At 37.5% G+C, this 22,044-nt stretch overlaps 1 protein-coding gene across 4 annotated transcripts in view; it reads left to right on the top strand.

The window, feature by feature from the left end:
• The window catches only part of LOC131029219 (uncharacterized), a 79,032-nt gene extending 57,200 nt beyond the window's left edge, over window positions 1–21,832 (top strand). The window contains exons 3-4 of one of the 4 annotated variants that reach the window (XM_057959637.2): window positions 20,629–21,019; window positions 21,239–21,832. In XM_057959637.2, the coding sequence (XP_057815620.2) occupies window positions 20,629–20,879 (251 nt within the window). In that variant the 3' untranslated portion in view covers window positions 20,880–21,019; window positions 21,239–21,832. Of the gene's footprint in view, window positions 1–20,628; window positions 21,020–21,080 lie in introns of those variants that run through there. The other 3 variants (XM_057959638.2, XM_057959639.2, XM_059218134.1) reach the window with 3 other exon arrangements.
• Window positions 21,833–22,044: the final 212 nt, after the last annotated feature.

A 22,044-nucleotide genomic window follows, 5' to 3' on the forward strand; every position in this document is an offset into this window, starting at 1 on the left:
TAAACAATTAGAAAAATAAATCAATAATAATCTGCAAGTGAAATAAAATTTTAGAACCTGCAAACAAACAGAGAATGTCTTGGTGGCAAGCCTTTCAAAAAAAGTTATACAAAATGGTTTTGGCGGCAAGCCTTCCAAAACCAAAACTCAAACCAGAAAGAAGACTTTGGCGGCAAGCCTTCTAAAGCTTAAAAAATCTTTAAACTAGAATCAAAATGGAGTAGACTTGCATGCAAATTTGTTTGAAAAAAAAACTTAAAACTTAAATTAAAACCCGCACAATAAAACATTAAAGAGCAAACTACTTCTCTTCTCTCAAAGAAATGCCTCCAAGAAAGGTGAGCTCCACAGAATGGTAACCTTCATCAATCTCAACTTGAAACAAGGATTAGAAACCTGCTTTGATACCATGAAGGAAATACAAGAGCAAGGAAAGAAAAACAAAATCCAAGTAAGTTTATTGATGAAGTAAGTGTTACCAAGAGAAATGTAGAAACCTTGGAGCAATCACCCAAATGTAAAGGAGGCAAGAACTTTTGAAACGGGAAAATCAAAGAAAAACCTCTTGTGTTATTATGAATGAGGCAATGCCTAAAATGTGTGTGTGTGTGTGTGTGTGTGTGTGTGTGAGAGAGAGAGAGAGAGAGAGAGAGAGAGAGAGAGAGAGAGAGAGAAGCTCTTTACAATAATGTCATTAAGAAGAAATGAGAGAGAAGACATCTCTTAAATAGAGGTGAGGAGAGGAGTTACAAAGTAACTTCCAAATCTATGAATGCCACCATTCATAAAATGTGTGTGCCATGTGTCCACATCCTCTTAAGGAGGAAATCTAAAATTCCTTAATAAAGGAAAATAAAAGAAATGCCTTGCCCTCACACATGTACAAGAGGACAAATTACATGTAGGGATTCCAAAGGAATATCCCAAACTAAATATAAATAATCCTAAGCCAAGTAAAGATTAAATATTCTAACAGGTTACAAAATGCAAATAGAGCACAAAATGGCATCCTCATGTGGAATGTTGATGGCTGATAGTCTGAAACAAAATGAAAATAGCAAACTGTTTTTGTAAAGTAAAAGTAAATACCACGTTAAAACATTTTACATCTTCCTCTTCCTAACTCTAGTGAAAACTATGGGAGAGTTAGAACTAGAGGGTCTAGTCCGAGGAGTCCATTGTGGCTCCAACACCTTGCTTGGTATAACAGGCTATGGCTCGACCTCCATCTTGGTTGTAGATGTTGGTGGCAATGATTACTCATCCTCATCAATGTCATCCAATGACAATTTGAATGCACCCCCTTCCTCCAATGCTTGCCTCTCCAAATCATAGATGTCATCCTCGATGAGCAATGGAGGCTGCTCATCTTGTTCGCTATTTCCAATCATTATAAGGATCTGTCTCATCCAAATCAATTGAATCACTAGATATTCTCTATACCTTTCTTGTGCGTAGCCAAATATTGTATTGCACACAGATTTGTGTCTCTTCTTTGTGTGGATGGCCTCAAAAAGCTTCAATTGCAGTCATAGCTAGATGCACTACAAGGTTTTCTGAAGCAATCACCGGTGAGGAGGGACCTCAAAGAGATCAATCCAAATCGGTCAACAAGAGTAAACACAACGGAAACACAAAGATATGATGGAGGCAGTGCATAACAGATTGTTTTATTGCATGAAATTCGATTACATCCAACCGGTAACAACTGGGTTACAACATACCGGCTCACAGGCTTGGTAGAATAGGTCACAACTAGGACCTTGAATCTTATGATCTATCTTCTACGCACAATCTAGCTACTTGATTCTCTGCTTTATTCTAATTGATTACATTCTAATGCGTAATTACAAATATATATATCGATCCAAAGGATCGAGTCGGCCCGAAAGGGATCAAAACCCGAAGAAGAAGACCTAACGTGCAAAATAAACAAGGTTGGCTTCTGCCAAGAGATTCCTCTGGAAAATCCAAAGGATGAAACGTAGATCGCATGAAAAGGTCGGCTACATGCCAAGGAACATCGAAATCAATGCCCAAGGCTCTGAAAGCTTCGGAAAAGGTTTCGATAGATCACCATAATAGGTCTCAGGCAACTTGTAACAAAGGAACAACTGGTAACAGGAAACTGTCATGGAAACCGGTAGCGATATCTTGCCGGAAAATGATCCAAATGCGATGTGGTCTGGAAGCAAGAAAGATGATCAAGTCTTCAAGTAGAATCCAACTCCACAGGATTCGGTGAGCCAAAACCGGGATACATAGAAAGGAAAACTAAAACTGCAAACAGAAAGAAAAACATAAAGGAAAATGTTTTTGGTTGATGCAAGATTGCTAAGAACCGGGGATGCTCCTGCATCAGACATCCAGGGTTATTGAAAAAGTGAGCCTCTCACTTTGTCGGGGTCGGAGGGAAACCAAGGCGGTCTTCCTCTGCCTGAGAAATCCAAGATGAATCTTCAACTGGTTTGTCCTTCCACTTCACAAGATATTCTTTATACTGACTGCTCCGGGTACTACGCCCAATCCTACTGTCCAAAATCTCTTCAATTTGATCCGGTTGCTTCCGGGGCAACTGTTTCTCCAAGTCTGCAACATTGTTCTTATTGAATTCTGGTTCATGGTACTCATGAAGATGTGCAATGTTGAATATAGGTGAAATACTCAGACTATTCAGTAACTCCACTTCATATGCATTTCCAGAACTGAACTTCCTCAAAATCCCGCAAGGTCCAAACTTCTTCATCTACAACTTATTATAAGTTCCAACCTGGAATCTCTCTTTTCTCAGATATACCATCACTTCATCGCCAACTTCAAATTCCTTATGTCTCTTCTTGTCATCTGCTTTCTCCTTATACTTGTTGTTCATGTCTTCCAAATGCTGCTTAACTTGAATATGCAATGCTGCCATGTGATCTGCAAAGTCTTCTGCTTCTGAACTCCTCCGATCTTCACTGCTAATGTCGTTTAATTCTGATATCCCTCTAGGATGCACTTCGATAACAATATCAAAAAGTTTTCATCCGGTACTTCTATTCACTGAATTGTTGTAGGCAAACTCTACTTGTGCAAGGATTAAATCTCAACAAATTTCCCAAACTCCAGTTAACAACTTTTGTCTGTCTATCAATCTATGGATGAAAAGTAGAACTGAACTTCAAATCCGTCTTCATCTTCTTCCCAAGTGTTCTTAAAAGATAGCCAACAAACTTAGGCAATCCAAGGCAATCCAAGTAGAAAATCCATGCTTATATCCTCCCATGGTCTTACCGGTACTATCAAAGGTTTATACAATCCCACATTCTGATTACTACCTTTTGCAACTTGACAAACTCTACAACTCTGCACATATCTCTTAACATCCTTATGAATCTGGGGCTAAAGGTACTGTTCACTCACCAATGCTACTGTTTTGTCAATGCCAAAATGTCCAGCTAGTCCTCCACTGTGTTTCTTCTTTATCAGTTTTTCTCTCATAGAACTCTTAGGTATGCACAACTGAACTCCTCTGAATAACATCCCATCCTGAATGAAATAATCCAACCATTTGCTTCTATCTACCATAACCGGTTCTGTACATGCTTTCCAAGGTTCTGCGAAATCCAGATCTTCATCATACAAGGTCTTCAAATTTTCAAATCCTAATACTGTCACTCTCATCTCTGTTAGCAAATTCCTTCTCCTACTCAATGCATCAACAACTTTGTTAGATTTCCCACTTCTATGCTTCAACACAAAGGTGTAACTCTGCAAGAATTCTACCCATCTCATATTTCTCTGATTCAACTTACTCTGACTGTTCAAATACTGCAAAGCTTGATGATCTGTATACAACACAAACTCCTTAGGCAACAAGTAATGTCTCCACTTCTTCAAGGCTTGAACTATGGCATAAAACTCCCGATCATACGCTGAATATCTCCTTCGGGCATCATTCAATTTCTCACTGAAATAGGCTATTGCTCTTCCTTCTTGACTCAAGGCTGCTCCTATTGCTGTTCCACTTGCATCACAATCCACTTGAAATACTTTATTGAAGTCCGGTAAAGCTAACACAGGCTACTCAGTCACTTTCTGTTTCAACAATTCAAAACTTTTGTTTGCTTCAGTGGTTCACTTGAATTCCTTCCGATCTCCTCTCATGGTCTCAGTCATAGGGTTACAAACTGAACTGAAATTTTTGATAAACTTTCGGTAAAAACTAGCCAATCCATGAAATGATCTTACCTCTCCAATGCTTTCTAGTGTAAGCCATTCAACAGTTGCTTTCACTTTCTTTGGGTCCATCTTCAAACCATCCTCGGATATCACAAATCCCAAATAGACTAACTCATCCTTCATGAAAGTAAACTTCTTGATATTGATCAACAACTTCTCTTCTCTCAATCTCTGCAAAACTTGTCTTAACTACAACAAATGCTCCTCTTTTGTTTTACTGAAAATCAGAATGTCATCCAAATACACAATAACAAACTTACCCAAGAGATGAAACTACTCGGTGCATTAGTCAATCCAAAAGGCATCACCAACCATTCATACAGTTCTTCATTTGTCTTAAATGCTGTCTTCCACTCATCACGTTCTCTGATCCTGATCTGAGGATATCCACTCTTCAAATCTATCTTTTTAAAGTATTTTTCTCCACTCAAACAGTCCATTATGTCATCCATCCTAGGCAAAGGAAACCGATATTTCACTGTGATCTTGTTTATTTCTCTTGAATCAGTACACATTCTCCATTCTCCATTCTTCTTAGGTGCTAATACTGCTGGTACTACACAAGGGCTCAGACTCTCCCTGATCAAACCTTGTCTATTCAGTTCTTCATTCTCTGTCAGTGTCAACCGATGTGCAGCTTTGTTAAGCAAACTAGCTCTGGGAACCAAGTCCATGCAATGACTAATACTTCTCACAGGTGGCAATCCATCAGGTACATTATCTGAAATGATGTCCTCATATTCTGTCAATAAATCTTTTATCTCTTTTGGGTGTTCTCCTTTCGGTTCCAGTTTCTCAGTCTTCTTAGGAATTAAGGCAAAGCACACATTCTCATGTCTCAGTCCATCCATGAATTTCCTTCCATCTACTAAACAAATTCTAGCATTCGTATAGACTTCATTCTTCAAAGGTTCCTCCAAAGGTAACAAGGTTTGTTTCATCCCATTGACCACAATGGTGTATGTACTCTTCCTTCCATCATGCACTGCTTGTCTATCAAACTGCCGAGGTCTACGCAACAAAAGATGACAAATATCCATAGGCATAATATCACACAAGACTTCATCATGATAATTCCCAATTTTTAATTTTACCAAACATTGTTCACTTACTAACAACTTATGTTCATCCTGAATCCATGCTATTTGATAAGGCTAAGGGTGTTTCAATCTCTCCAATTTCAACTTATTCACCATCTCTTCTGAAACAAGATTATTTGAACTATCACTATCTATAACAACTTTACAACACTTACCAGATACCTTACACCTGGTCTTGAACATATTCTTCCTTTGCAAGGGCTCTTCATCTCCTCCTGTATGACACAAAGCTCTCCTCATCAACAATTCTCCATCTTTCGGTTTATTGTCTAATCCGATGGGGTTTTCTTCCACCACTGCTGCTCTTTTGGTAGTCTTTGTCTTCTTGCACTCGAATGCATGATGTCCTTCTCCTCCACACTTAAAGCAGGTTCCTCTGAATGTCCTCTTGTCTTGTCTTCCAAAGTTCTCATTCCGACAACCATCCGGTAGAAATTTCTATCATCTTTCCGATATGAATTACCTTCTTTGCTCACTTCCTTGTCCTTGCTCTGACCTGTACTGGTTCCTTTTCCTCTGGTATATCCTCTTACTCCTTGAAATCTTCCTTTGGTAAACCTTCCACCTCTACCTCTCTGTCTTTGCTCATGTCTTTTGTTTAACTTCTCTTTTGCCTTTAGGGCATACTGGTAAGCCTCTTCAACACTCTCCAATTTGATCATACTCAATTCATCTTGTATAGACATCTGCAATCCATTCAAATACCTTGCAACTGGTTCAACTCCATCATCAACATGTCCAGATCTGATATTCAACTTGTAAAATGCTTCAGTGTACTCCTTCACACTAGATTCCTTCTATCTCAAATTTTGCAACTTCCGAAACAAATCCACTTGATAATTCGGTAGCACAAACTTTGATTTCAACTTAGCAATCATCCGATCCCATGTTTTAATCTTCTCTTTACCTCTTCTCTGTCTATCAACTTGCAAATGCTCCCACCAAAGAGATGCATGACCTTTCAATTGGGTACAGGCATATTTCAGCTTCCTCTCTTTTGCAGTGTTTTCAAAATCGAAATACTTCTCCATCGCCGAGATCCAATCCATCAATTCATCTGAATCTAATTTCCCATCACATTCCGATGGGGTAAAATGAGGTTTAGTATTCGCCCTACTCAAAACCCTCAAAAACCTTTCCTCATTTGGATCAACCGCGGATAGGTTTGCTTGTTCTGTCGGGGCTTCTTCTCCTTCATCTTCACTTACATCTTCAATATGTCGGCCTCTTCTCTGGGCTGTCTCCACGGCTTCTAATCGGGCTGCTATTCTTCGCAACATCTCCATCACAGCAGGGTCTACATTCCCACGCACTCCACCATTCCTAGCTCCTCTTCGTGCCATCGTTCATGCTAGTCCTTTGCAGCTGTAGGTCGGATCCGCAATCCACCACCCTACAACAAAATTTCAGGACACACAACCTCCAGAACGAAACTTCGCTCTGATACCACTTGAAGTAGTCATCGGTGAGGAGGGACCTCAAAGAGATCAATCTGGACCGGTCGGCAAGAGTAAACACAACGGAAACACAAAGATATGATGGAGGCAGTGTAGAACAGATTGTTTTATTGCATGAAATTCGATTACATCCAATCGGTAACAACTGGGTTACAACATACCGACTCATAGACCTGGTAGAATAGGTCACAACCGAGACCTTGAATCTTATGATCTATCTTCTACGCACAATCTAGCTACTTGATTCTCTGTTTTATTCTAATTGATTACATTCTAATGTGTAATTACAAATATACATATCGATCCAAAGGATCCAGTTGGCCCAAAAAGGATCAAAACCCGAAGAACAAGACCTAACGTGCAAAATAAACAAGGTCGGCCTCCACCAAAAGATTCCTCCAGAAAATCCAAAGGATGAAATGTAGATCGCGAGAAAAGGTCGGCCACATGCCAAGGAACATCGCAATCAACGCCCACGGTTCTGCAAGCTTCGGAATAGGTTTTGGTAGATCACCAGAATAGGTCTCAGGCAACCGGTAACAAAGGAACAACTGGTAATAGGAAACTGTCATGGAAACCGGTAGCGATATCTTGCCGGAAAATGATCCAAATGCGATACGGTCTGGAAGCAAAAAGATGATCAAGTCTTCAAGTAGAATCCAACTCTACAAGATCCGGTGAGCGAAAACCGAGATACATAGAAAGGAAAACTGAAATTGCAAACATAAAGTAAAACATAAAGGAAAATGTTTTTGGTTGATGCAAGATTGCTAAGAACCGGGGATGCTCTTGCATCATTTTCATAAGATGCAGAGGGCAATCTTTGGAGATTGGTGGTATTTCCACCCCAATTTGTCCACCAAAACTCTACAAAATAAAATATTGACGAGTTACAATGCAAAATCAAAACATATTTTTATCAAATTATCAATGGTTGTAAACTTGTAAGTTTGAAATTTGTAACTCGTACGATGCATGTGAAAGACTCCAAATTTTATACCCAGTGTTTGAGTGGTCTTCCTCTCTTAGCCAGCTTTGAAGGGAAGTGCATACCCCTTGATTCCCTATAACATTGCAATTCATTGACAATGAGGTCTCTCACCTCAACCTAGGGTGCAATCCTTTGAATGCATGTAGTAATGCCCTCCATAACCTCTCCACTAGGATCTGAGCACAAAAAATCGGGGTTGAGGAAGTACCCTACTGCATGGATTGGTTGGTGGAGTTGATTGTCCACCTCCTATCAATAATCTCCCATAGGGATCAAATTTGAGGTGTTTCCCCTTATAATAATTTCTGATATACTCATTGGCCCTATTTATGGCCTCATAAAGATACCCCATTTTGATTTGATGCCCATCTACCAAGCGGAGAATTTTAACCAAAGGCTCCGACACCTACAATTTAAAAATACAAAAAGAATAAAGTTACAGATTTATAATGAAAGACATAAATTAAAAAGATAATTAAATATTCAATTTGAATTCAAACTTGAAGTTTTGAAGTTACCTTCACAATATCTATAGCTCTTTGTGCAAAAAGGTTGTCAAAGACTATGCATGCAACTCTCTCTCCTTTAGGCTTCTTCAAGTAAGTTGAGTGTAGCCATGCTTGACTCAAACATTTGTTTCGAAGCCGTCAATGGACCAAGAATGCTTTGCAATGTTAAAAAAATTGTTGCAAACTTCTGACACCCGATCTTACCAACTCTTTCCCTTAGGTATGATTTCTCATCAAGTGAAGAACCCATGAGTGATTGTAGATAATTTTGTGATCGTCCTTGCATCATCAACAACCGGTGTCACCTAATCAAGTTTGCCTATGTCCTTCGAAAGATGGTCAAGGACATGTGCTGCACAAGGTGACCAAAAAAGTGTCTTGTGTTTCTCTTGGAGGATTCTCTTGGCCGCCACATATGCTTCTGCATTATCAGTTACTATTTGCACCACATTTTCGATTCCTACCTCCATGACAACTTCCTCCAACATTAGAGCCAAAGCTTTTTCTTTTTCACTTTGTTGGAGGCATCTATTGATTTAAAAAATTCCATATCATTTTTGCAAACTACCAAAAAATTAATGATGGTGCCGTTTTCCCCATTCGTCCACCCATAAAAAAGAATAGTGCAGCCATATTTTTTCTATTCCTTTCTTTGATCTTCCACCAGTACCCTTGCCCTATCAATTGCATTCACTAGCAACCTACAAGTACAAAGTGAAATTAAGTACACGATTTTATCTTTAAACAACATAAATTACTATAAATTAAAGAATGTAAATTTATTCTAAAACTCAACTTTAATTACTATAGTTATAAACTATAAATTATTAAAAAATTAAAATTAACTAACCTCTCACTCAAGTTTGTGCGAGAAGGTGCCTTGTAGTCTTTTCTTGCAACTGTCAATGTAGTAACTGAATTCTCCCAATAAGGATTATTTGTCGCATTGAAAGGGATGTTAAAGTACCAAAAATCAGCACATGCAATGTTTGCATGCTCATGCAGCACTCTGTTCCACTCAATTGCCTCTAATGATGGTTGTGCTCTATGTGTGTTTTTAGGCACAAAAAAATTGTGGCGTGCATGTAGGCGTTGATGCTGGCACTCTACTAGAAGTACATGAAGTGGCCATGGTGGTGGTGGATTTGTTTCGGATACGTGGACCACGAAGAGAGCCCACTATTCCCTGAAGTGCATATTCATCTGATTCAAGGTTGATTGGAGCACCTTGAGAAGCAGTTATGGATGCTGCCATGGCTGCCTTTGCCCTCTCCCTTTGCAATTCTTTTTTTTTGGGGCTGCGAGTAGGGCATGCATTCATTTCTCTTTTTATTTCTTTAGTTGTCCTAGGACAACTCTTGGCATCACGATGAGTAATGCTTGCAAGATGGTATTTGAGGCGGTTTATGCCTCCATGTTATACTTTTTCACATCTAATGCAAAAAATTGATCTAGGTTCCTGTCCTTGATAGCTATATTTCCAAGAAGGGTCTTTAGCTCCTAGAGGGTGAGTGCCTACAAATGATGATGGTGGTGCTATGGTGTAGAGCCTGAGGCTGAACTAGATGCAGAAGCTTCTCTATTTGCCATTATAAATTAACCTACACATACAAAGTGGAAGCACAACTTGTTAATTTGTTCATAAAAAAATTAGAAAACAACCTAAATTGGTTTAAATCAGTAAAAAATTAATCTAATATAAGATTCTAAACATTTTTTTTTAAAAAGGATTTAAATAAAAAAATAAACTGGGTATGAAAAAATTGTGAAAACAGTGAAAAAATTAGAAAAAATTGTCAAAAAAGGGTGATGAGTCTTGTTTTGTGGAATTTAAATCTATTTAGACTATTAGTATTAGCATTGATGGATTTTTAAAACCTAGATGCAGCAAAAATGAAGTAAAATGTTTTCAAAAAACAAAGGAAAAGAAAAATAGAAAACGTATTTGTGATTCCAATTTGTCTTTGAAATTCACCATAAAATCTCTTCTAGTCTTCTCTGCTCAATGCACAATCATTGCAAATGGCATGCTTGATGGTTGGCAGGGTTTCCTTGGCTTGGACAACAAAAGAGAAGCAAAAATGAAAATAAAATGGGCTTTTTGGCAGCCATAGGCATATAAGTTTGAGCAGCTAAGTTTTTTTAATCAGACTTGTAGAGAGTTTTTTGGAAAAACTCACTAAAAATTCAGAGATTTTTTTGACAAGCCTTGGCAAGTTAAATTAGTTTTCTATAGAGATTAAATGAGTTTAAATTAGTTTTCTAGAAAGACTCAGTGAGTTTTTGGTGGAAAATCTTGCTGAGCCAAAAACGCAGTACATACTTGTTGATTCATTGAGTACTTAGTGAGTGTTTCATCTATGGTTAGAATCATAATAACCAATATGCGACTAATATTGTATGTTATGCTTAATTTCCAACAAAGTTGAGTATGCTACACTTAGCTTTATACAAAGCTTGCTTAATAAATTTGATGACGTCTATAGATTTCCATTGATTTGGAAAATGGGAGGGATGACGTCATTGACCAACCTCATGTTGGAAGGCAATCAATGCTTCAACGACAATAATTACTTGTGGAAATAGTGCATGCTCACTATTTTTGAATATTGGTGGCTGGACTAGATTGTTTTGGGTAAAATTGCTTATCCCTTGGCGATAGGAAAAGACCAAGACAAGTTCGATGAGCGCAATTGGAAAGCAGTTATGCTCATTAAGTTGTCAATCACCGATGTTATTCTGCTGTCTGGCAAGACAACTACGTAGATTTGGACGCATCTGAAGGATCACCCTAAAACGTCAGACAAGGGTAGAGCATTCTTTTTGAGGAATATGTTGTTTTTAGTCATGATGAATGATAAGATGTCCTTGCAAGAGCATCTTATGAAGATCAAGGATATGCATGATCAACTAGAGGCCATTGGTCACAAGATGGAAGAAGAGGATATGGTGGTTATCACACTGAAAAGCTTACCATGATCCTACAAACTCTTCATTGAAACACTCAACATTATGTCCACCAATGTTGACCTAAAGTTTCTTGACCTATGCAACAAGCTTTTGCAATAGGATAGATGGAAACAATAGTTTGGGAGCAGCATCGACACCCCCACTGCAAAACAAGCGTTTATTGCCAAAGCCAAAGATAAAAGCAAAGGCAAGTCCTTTCAGCCAAAAGGACAAAGCAAACTTGAAGATATCTTGAAGAAGGTTATCACATGTCATTATTGTGGTAAGCTTGGCCATATGAAAAAATAATGCAGAAAACGGTTGTTTGATTAGAAATCCAACCAGAGAGGTTCTTAGCAGAAGGCCCATGTTGCAGAGCATATTGAGCAAAAGGAGTCTGCCTTTTATGCATTTATGGCCAAAAGACTAGCAAATCATGTTAATCATCTGCCTGGTACATTGATTTTAGAGCTTCTCAGCACTTTACACAAGAGAGATTGGCTCACAAAGCATAAGGCTTGCTCCGATTCAGTGATCTTCGATGGAGGTGAAGAGTATATAGTTGTCGGCAAGGGCAACATTAAGAATCAAGATTACATTTGGTGGGAGAAATCTCATATTTTTCAATGTATGCTATGTTCTGGACATGGAGTTTAATTTGCTTTTCGTTAGTCAAATGATGCGACACTGTCCGAAGTTGGATGTTGTCTTCAGTGCACTCAAGTGCCACATTGTTGATAAGGAGTCCAAGAAGGCAACTGCAGTTGGCCTTAAAGATCATGGATTGTATAGATTGGTTGATATTGGAGAGTCTCAGGAAATTGCAATGGTTGTGAAGAGTTCATCCATTAGCACTTTTTGGCATCAACGCTATGGGCATCTCAACCTATCATATCTCTCTTAGTTGGCTTGGAAGAATTTGGTAGAAGGCTTACTTGAGATTCAGCAACAGACACAAGGTGTGTGCGGAGCTTGCCAAGCAAGGAAGTAACATTGAACTCCATTTTCCGATGGACAAGCTTGGAGAGCATCCAAGGTCTTGTAGCTGGTTCATTTAGATGTTTGTGGACCAATGAATACAACATCAGTCATTGGTGCCAGGTATTTTCTTCTGTTTGTCGATGATTTAATAGAAAAATGTGGGTGTTTTTTCTCAAAGTAAAATCAGATGTGTTTAATGAATTTCAGAATTTTATGTTAAAGATGATGGCTTCGGTCAGATAAATTTGATCATGAATAAAACTTACATCATTAGAATACTTTATATATGTATACCAATATACATAGTAATAATCATTGAGTTTATTATTACTATGTATATTGATATACATGCATATTCTTTTCATGAATAAACCAAATCTGATTAAATGATCTAATGGATGATCATATATCGATTGTCATCTCCCCAGTATAAAATCGGCGATCATGTATGATTTACTTCCTATCGATAAAATGTATCGGCTATCCTCTTCACCATAAATCGATAATGTGTATCGATTTATCTAAATTGATTATGTATATCGATTAACTGATTTTCAGTTTAACATACCGATTGTAAATCGGTTGTGTTAACTGAATAGTTAACCACCGATTATGAATCAAGATTGCCATTGCAAACGGATTGTAAATGGTTTGCTAATGCCACCGATTATGAATCGGTATTGGTAATATTAAATGGACAGACATATCGGTGGAGAGACATGCCTCCACACGTGTGGAGACATGTCTCCACACGTGTGGAGACATGTTTATCCATCGATGTGCCTCCCCATTTAATATATATGATTCACAAGCAGATCAATGGAGAATGTACCAAAATCAATCAGTGCAAATCTTAGAAGATCGATCTTATTCTAAACACAACGATAGTTGTGATATAATCAGCAACACTTGAAGCATTATTAAAACTTAGGAAATCAATATACTTTGTGAACATACCATCTCCCTTCACACTTGCTGCAACCTGCAAAATTCATAGGTTAGTGAGATCATCAATTGTGAGATAATAAAATTAAAAGATACCTCTGTTTTATCTACTAAGAAATCTAATCTACATTAACATGGTATCAGAGCAAGGTCAAGGAAGATCCGATTAGATTTGAGCTAGTAGAAATCCTTATAAGGTTCAAGGAATTCAAAGCTCTTGTAGAAAACATGTCAGGTAAGAAAATCAAAACATTAAAGGACAGACAATGGGGGGGAATATACTTCAGACATTTTTAAGAAGTTTTGTGTAAATACTGGGATTAGAAGGGAGTTTACTATACCTTATAATCCCCAACAGAATGGGGTAGCAGAAAGAAAGAATAGGTCCATAGTAGAAGTTGCTAGAGCTATGATGTATGATCAAAACATAGAAACTTCATTTTGGGCTAAAGCCTTTAGAACAACTGTCTACATCCAAAATAGATGCCCTCATTCACTTCTAGATAACAAAACACCTGAAGAAGCATTCACTGGCATCAAACCTGATATAAGTCATCTAAGAATCTTTGGTTGTCCAGTCTACTTACATATACCTAAAGAAAAGAGGTCTAAGTTAGAACCCTCAGCAGAAAAGGGATGTTTGTAGGCTATAGTGAAACATCTAAAGCTTATAGGATATACATACCTGGCCAAAGATTAATTGAACTTAGCAGAGATGTCATCTTTGAGGAAGACATTGCTTTTAGGAAATCCAAAAGCTCTCTTGAGATAGAAGATCAAGATCCTCCTGACAATATGGAAGAGGATCATGCTCCTGAGATTTAGAGGGAGACTCCTGAAGAAATTGACAATGAAGATCAAATTGCTCCTTTAAATGAACCCGGTAATGCAAACCGAAAGAGACCACTTTGGGCTAGGAAGATGATTCAGGAAGCCAAGAATTATACTGCACCAAAGGGAGCCTTCATGGAAAGCAAGAGACCTCACAAATTCTCTAGTTATGTTGCCTTGATGAGTGAGATCATAAATTCAAAACCATCCCGTGTTAAAGAAGCTCTCAATCATCAAGTGTGGAAAGATGCTATGTCAGAAGAGTATCAGTCCATTTTAAAAAATGATGTCTGGGACATCGTACCAAGGCCTAAAGAAAAATCTGTTGTTTCATCAAAATGGCTCTTCAAGATCAAACATGCTGGAGATGGTAGCATTGAAAAACACAAAGCCCGGTTTGTTGCTAGAGGTTTCTATTAGAAAGAAGGAATCGATTATGAAGACACTTTTGCCCCTGTTGCCCGATACACTTCAGTCAAAGCAGTAATTGCCATTGCAGCATAAAAGGGATGGAAGATCCATCAAATGGATGTAAAGACTGCATTCCTAAATGACACTATTGAGGAGGAAGTCTATCTAGAGCAACTTGAAGGATTTGTTATACATAAGGCTGAATCACATGTTTGTAGATTGAAGAAGGCTTTGTATGGACTCAAACAGGGCCCTAGAGCCTAGTATGAAAGAATTGATCACTACCTCTTGGGATTAGGGTTTTCCAAGAATGATGCAGATCCAAACCTCTACTTTAAGGTAATTGATGGTGATATGTTAATTCTTATCTTATATGTTGATGATATGTTAATCACAGGAGAAGATCACCTAATTACCCAATGTAAAGAAGACTTAGCTTCAAAATTTGATATGAAGGATTTGGGTATCCTACATTACTTCGTTGGATGACGGATGGCATCACTTTGAATTAGGGAAAGTATACTATTGACATTTTGAAGAGGTTTGGAATGATGGAGTGCAGACCCATGTCTACACCTATGGAAACAAACTTGCACAAATTGAAGGAAGCAACAGTAGACTATAAATTTGCAGATCCCACTCTCTACAGATAGATAATTGGATCCTTGATGTATTTGGTCAACACTAGACCTGATATTTGTTATGCAGTAAATGCACTTAGCCAATTTATGTGTGAACCAAAGGAGATACATCTTGTTGCAGCAAAACACATTCCGAGATACCTTCGAGGCTCCATTGGATATGGTCTTAGATACAAACATGTAGACCTAGATCTACATGGATGCACTGACTCAGATTGGGCTAGAAGTGTGGTTGACAGAAAAATCACATCAGGATGTTGCTTCAGTTTAGGATCAGTAAAAAAAATCCACAGTTGCACAGAGTTCTACAGAAGCTGAGTACATTGCAGCCTCCATGGGAGCAAGAGAAGCAGTGTGGCTTAGAAAATTGCTTGTAGGACTGTTTGGACATCCCTTGAATCCTACCGTCATCCATTGTGACAACCAAAGTTGCATTAAGTTTTCAGTGAATCCAATGTTTTATGATAGATCAAAACACATTGAGATTCCTTATCACTATGTTAGAAATATGGTAGAAAGGAATGTGATTCAGTTGGAATATAGTACAAGTGATCAGACAACAGACATCCTCACCAAGCCACTCTCCAAGATAAAGGTTGAACACTTTCGGGATAAACTTGGTATGGTTGAACATGTAAATTAAATTTGAGATTGAGTCTCTAATTATTCTTATTTGTACTAATATTTAAAGATGTTTAATGTGTAAACTCTTTTATCGTCATGTGTGTGACTCCATGACTTCATGGCCCCCCTGTGAACATTGTTGAAAGGTGACGACTTTTCAAAAATGAACACTTGTATCAAATTGATATTGTAAGGTGATGACTTTGCAATGATCAATTTCACTATCATGATGGATATCATGTGACTTGATATCTATGGACATATCATGATAGTTAATATCTCTTAGACATTATGGTAGATATCATGAGACGTGATATCATTAAATAAACCATAATAACTCTACAAGAGATCTTCATGGTGGATATTATGAGTCTTAATATCCGTGGATATGCCATGATCTGATATTCATTATGGTAGGCATCATGAGACGTGATGTCAAGTGCACATATCATAAATATGAATATTTGTGAGATATGATGAATATCATGTGACTTGATATTCTTGGTTATACCATATCTTCCTTCACAATTAATGGATCTATTGTGTTATACTCTTGGATAAGATTTTATCCTCCCTAGTTAAGAGGGAGTGTTAAAGATGATAGCTTCGGTCAGATAAATTTGATCATGAATATAACTTACATCATTAGAATACTTCATATATGTATACCAATATACATAGTAATAATCATTGAGTTTATTATTACTATGTATATTGATATACATACATATTCTTTTCATGAATAAACCAAATCCGATTAAATGATCTAATGGATGATCATATATCGATTGTCATCTCCCCAGTATAAAATCAGCGATCATGTATGATTTACTTCCTATCGATAAAATGTATCGGCTATCCTCTTCACCATAAATCGATAATGTGTATCGATTTATCTAAATTGATTATGTATATCTATTAACTGATTTTCAGTTTAACATACCGATTGTAAATCAGTTGTGTTAACTGAATAGTTAACCACCGATTACGAATTGAAATTGCCATTGCAAACAGATTGTAAACGGTTTGCTAATGCCACCGATTGTGAATCGGTATTAGTTTACAATAACAAACGGTTTGCCAATGCCACTGATTATGAATCGGTATTGGTAATATTAAATGGACAGACATATCGGTGGAGAGACATGCCTCCACACGTGTGGAGACATGTCTATCCATCGATGTGCCTCCCCATTTAATATATATGATTCACAAGCAAATCGATGGAGAATGTACCGAAATCAATCAGTGCAAATCTTAGAAGATCAATCTTATTCTAAACACAATGATAGTTGTGATATAATCAGCAGCACTTGAAGCATTATTAAAACTTAGGAAATCAGTATACTCTGTGAACATACCATCTCCCTTCATACTTGCTGCAACCTACAAAATTCATAGGTTAGTGAGATCATCAATTGTGAGATAATAAAATTAAAAGATACTTCTGTTTTATCTACCAAGAAATCTAATCTACATTAACAATTTAAAGCATTAGTTGAAAAAGAGTTAGGACATCACATCATAACTCTTAGATTAGATAATGGGGTGAATTCTGTTCCATTGAATTCACAAACTTCTATGCTAAACACTATATCAAGCGTTAACTTATCACACCCTATACCCCTTAGCAGAATGGTGTTGTTGAGAGGAGGAACCAAACCATAATAGAGATGGCTTAGTGTATGCTAGAAAAAAAGAACGTGCTTAAGAAGTTTTGGGCTGAGGCAGTGCATACTGCAACATACCTTCTGAATCGGTCTCCCACACAAGCCGTTAAGAAGATGACTCCCGAGGAAGCTTGGTCTGGGAGGAAACCAAAAATTAGTCACCTCAAGGTTTTTGGATCGACAACATATGCTTGGATTCCAGGTGTAAAGAAGACCAAACTAGATTCCAAAAAACAGAAGTTGATGCTTACAGGGTACAATGACAATCATAAAGCCTATTGGTTGATTGCTATGGACATTGATCATCTCACATTCAGTATAGATGCGTTTTTTGATGAAGAAGGTGGACCTTGTTTGCTCGCTTCTCCCATCCAACGTTTTGAAGATCAGCCTCTATAGACAAAAGATATAGGTGTTAGACTTCCGAAGGGAGGGATTCTGATGATTCTAAACTTGAAGTTGTGGAATCTCCTAGGCATGACATTGTACCACCAAAGTTCCCTAAGGAAAACCTAGATCAACATCCAAATGATTTTATTCTAGGCAGCTCGAGTCATGTTGATACTTTTGATTTGGAAGTAGATGGTTCTTCTCTCTGGCCTAAGTTGTGGGAAAAACTTATTGGTGATGTTTGGGATGATGAGCTTGTTGAGGGTAGATCTTCTAGAGGCAAGAGCAAGAAGAAGACAATCAATTTTGCTCTTATGGCCAACATTTAGAGTGTTTATGAGCCCCAAACTTATTTAGAGGCAAAAGGTAAACCTAAATGGGAAAAGGGTATGTAAGTTGAACATCATAGTCTTCTAAAGAATAAAACTTGGGTTTTGTCAGATCTTCCCCTAGGTAAGAAACCCATTGGCTATAAATGGGTCTATAAAGTGAAGTACAAAGCTGATGGAACACTTGATAAACACAAAGCTCGGTTGGTGGCTAAAGGCTTCTCACATATTGTTGATTGCAAGGAAATTTTTTCTCCTACAACAAAGATGAGTACCATCCTATTGGTTCTAGCCTTTGTAGGATAGTCTGACTGGAAAGTCCATCAAATGGCCGTGAAGAGTGCCTTCCTCAATGGTGATTTGGAGGAAGAGGTCTACATGACATAGCCTCAAGGTTTCAGGAAAAGAGCACCAGTTATGTAGACTAGTAAAGGCTCTTTATGGCTTGGAGTAGGCCCTTGGGGCATGGCACATCAAGATTGATAAATATATGGTTGAACAGGGTTTTCAGAGAAGTCCTTTGGATCCCAACTTGTATGTCAAGAGTGCTGGTAATGACATCATTTTTCTTGTCATCTATGTGGATGATATCATCATTACTGGTGGTGGAGCATAGTTGCTTGAGCAAATCAAACTAAATTTGTGTCGGACATTTGATATGACAGATTTTGGACTTTTGCATTATTGTCTCAATGCGTAGAGGTTTAGTAGACAGGTGGCAACATATTCATTTTTCAATCGAAGTTTGCCAGGAGTTTGTTGGATAAGTTCAGGATGATAGTTTGCAAACCTTCATCTACACCTATGGAGAAAGGGCTGAAACTATTAGCCAAATCAGATTCACCTATGGTGAATGAGTCAACTTTTAGGCAACTAGTTGGCAGTTTCATCTATCTTACATCCATTAGAGCTAATCTTAGTTATGCTGTGAGCTACATATCTCGTTTTGACAACCCCTAAAGCAAAACATTGGGTTGTAGCGAAGCGTGTGTTGAGATATGTGAAAGGGACACTTGACTTTGGCATTCTATATAGCAGAAGCAAAGATCCTTGACTAATTGGTTTTACATACTCAAATTGGGCAGGTTCTGTTGATGCAGGAAGTCTACTTCTAGGTATGTCTTCAGTCTTGGTATGGGTGCAGTTATATGGACTAGTAAGAAGCAGCAGGTAGTAGCTCTTTCCTCGATCGAAACAGAGTATCGGGGAACTGTTAAGGCAACATGTGAGGCAGTATGGCTATGGAGGATGCTTTCTGACATGAAAATGTCTCAATTAGGGCCTTCACCCTTGATTTGTGACAATCAAGAGGTGCTAAACTTGCAAAAAATTCAGTTTTCCATGAGCGAACCAAACATGTAGAGCTTTATTGTCACTTCATCTGACAGCTTGTTGAAGATGGAACTGTGATCTTGCAGCATGTTCCAACAGAAGACCAAACTGTAGATATTCTAACCAAGTCTTTGAGTCCGGACAAGTTTGTAAAATTTGCAGGGCAACTTGGTGTAGTTAGTAGAATGACCATTAAGGGAGGGTATTAAAGTAACATATGATATAATGGTCATTTAGTTCTCTTTAGTTGTTTTAGGTAGTTTCTATTTTCTGTTCTTTGTTTCTATTTAAGAAACTTTTGTATTGTATTTTCTTTATAAGGAGTTTTCCTCTCCTCCTCTAATCAATCAATACCATACAATTTCAGAAATTTGTGCATATCAAAGGTAATTCCCTGGGTATGGAAACATTGGAATTTGCCAAAGAAGGGACAAAATGATCTAACTGAGAATGATGTTGACATAGCCACCACCCAAAGATATAAATCTTGAAAGGTACTATCTATCAGCAAAAATATCAAACCCATGATCATACGAGTCTATGCTAGTTTTACAAAACTCTGATATCTTGGTTTTAGTTCCCATCAGGTTATGCAAGTCTGATGGCTTGGTTTTATTATCTAATTGGTTTGCATCTCAAATTGTGCACTTCTCTATATTTAAATCTTAATGACATTTTCTCTTTTTCACTTCAAATCTTATAGCCCTTGGTACCACAGCAGGCATTTCTTGTAAGTAACAAATGTTATCAAAAATGTTTCTTGTTATTTTATATCTATGGAAATAAATGCTGTAGTTGATGATAAATCAGTGGATTGATGATGGACAATAGACATAAAAAATGCATGTAAACAAATTTCATAAATAGAGAATTTGCAGAACACTGGAGGGTCACATATTGCAATGTGCTTAGAGCCATTATGCTGCAGTATTGATTTTATGAAAGACATTTCCATGGTACAAATAGCCCAAGAGTATGAGGCTTCTGTTCCTATTAACTATAGGGCTGAAAAGGCATTTCATTGTCATCCCAGTAGCATTTAGTCATATCAAAGTATGTCCTTAAGAGTGCTACATAGTTTAGAGAAGGAAAACTGTTTCCAATATTGCAAGTAAGAATTTGTACACAGATACATGCATTTGGACATGCACAAGTGTTGGTGATATATATATATATATATATATAAAGGGAGAAATTTTTTCTGTTGTAAGATCTAATCTTTCTTTTATTTCTGCCTCTAAATTCAGCACTGTTCAGTTGGGGCTTGGCTTTGCGTAATCGATCCCATATGCGAACAATTGGAAGCAAGGAAAGAATCAGATTATTACAACAGGCCAGGCAGCTTTTTGAGGATGCACTTAAATTCAATCCAAACCATGGTCAAGCTAAAACAGCTGCCGTCTCATGTATAGATGAATTAAAAGAACTGGAGTGTGCGTCATTGAAAAGACCAAGGCAGGAGCGGTTTAGGCCCAGTGCTTCATGGAACATTGATTAATACTTCTATGTGATTTTTTTTTTGTCGATACATTGTACCTTGAAGGCTTTGCACATTTCTCACTTCTACCTGGTGAGTTAGATCATTCCAGTTTATCTGAACAGAGGAATTTTTACTGTACGAGACAGCACATAAATATGGTGATCATGTTCTCTAATGACCCTACTTTCTTTAATATTACGTTATGGTGTTGTTTTGCAGTGCAAACTAATTTTTTTTCTGGAGAGAGAAAACAGTAGAAGCATTGTAAACCATTTGATCTCATTGAAGATGAAAAAGATGTTCTACAGATGCTAGAGATTCTAGAATGTCTTTACAATTTGCAAAAAGTAAAAGTTGCAAGCTTTGCTTGTTTGCAGAGAAACAATGCGCAGAGCTGTTTCACAGTATTTCCAGTTATTTGAACGAGAGTCAGCTAAGAAGAACAATTTCATTATAGGAAATCAGTTCATGCCCTTATCAGGCAGTGGAGATGTAGCTAGAAATGGCATGTACGAAAAGAAATATGATAAAAAGGAACTCGTTGGAATTCCAGCAATGAGAAAATAGAAATTTTAATAGTTGCTCTGCATGACGAGTGCAGTTATCTTTAAAATAGCTGTTGCATTCAGAGTGAGGAGGCAGTCACAATAAGAAGTATCGGACTTTCAGAGAGAATGATCTTTCACTACCAATCTTTTATATTGCTTTAATCATTAATTTTTTTCAGGGAGCATATATTTGTAGAAAAGTATAACGGTGAACAGAATGATTTGTAGTCATCCAAATAACTACCTGTTTGCCCGATTCAATTTCTTCCAAGTAAATTGCTATTCCGGCGACTTCAATGTTGAAGTTTTCCTGTCCTATGATTGAATTCAGTGACATAAGAGTTGCTCCAATCTCCTCTGCCCCTATTGAGCGATTGTCCCTATGGGCCTATTCTCATTAAGCAGATCTTTTTTTTTTTTAAATTGGTATTTAGCTCATTGGTAGTATTCATCTTACAAAAACAATCATAGCTACAAATTACTGTGATCATTTTTCTTTTTCTAATTTAAAGTTGAATGAAATATTCATTGATAAATTGCAAAAAGTGTATCTCCTAAAGAAAGAAGCCTGTATATTATTTCATAACCATAGCTCTTTTGACAGTTGCATATTCGGACAATACCATCTTTCTTTA

Source organism: Cryptomeria japonica, chromosome 3 (genome assembly GCF_030272615.1).
Source record: "Cryptomeria japonica chromosome 3, Sugi_1.0, whole genome shotgun sequence".
NCBI classification, from domain to species: Eukaryota; Viridiplantae; Streptophyta; class Pinopsida; order Cupressales; family Cupressaceae; genus Cryptomeria; species Cryptomeria japonica.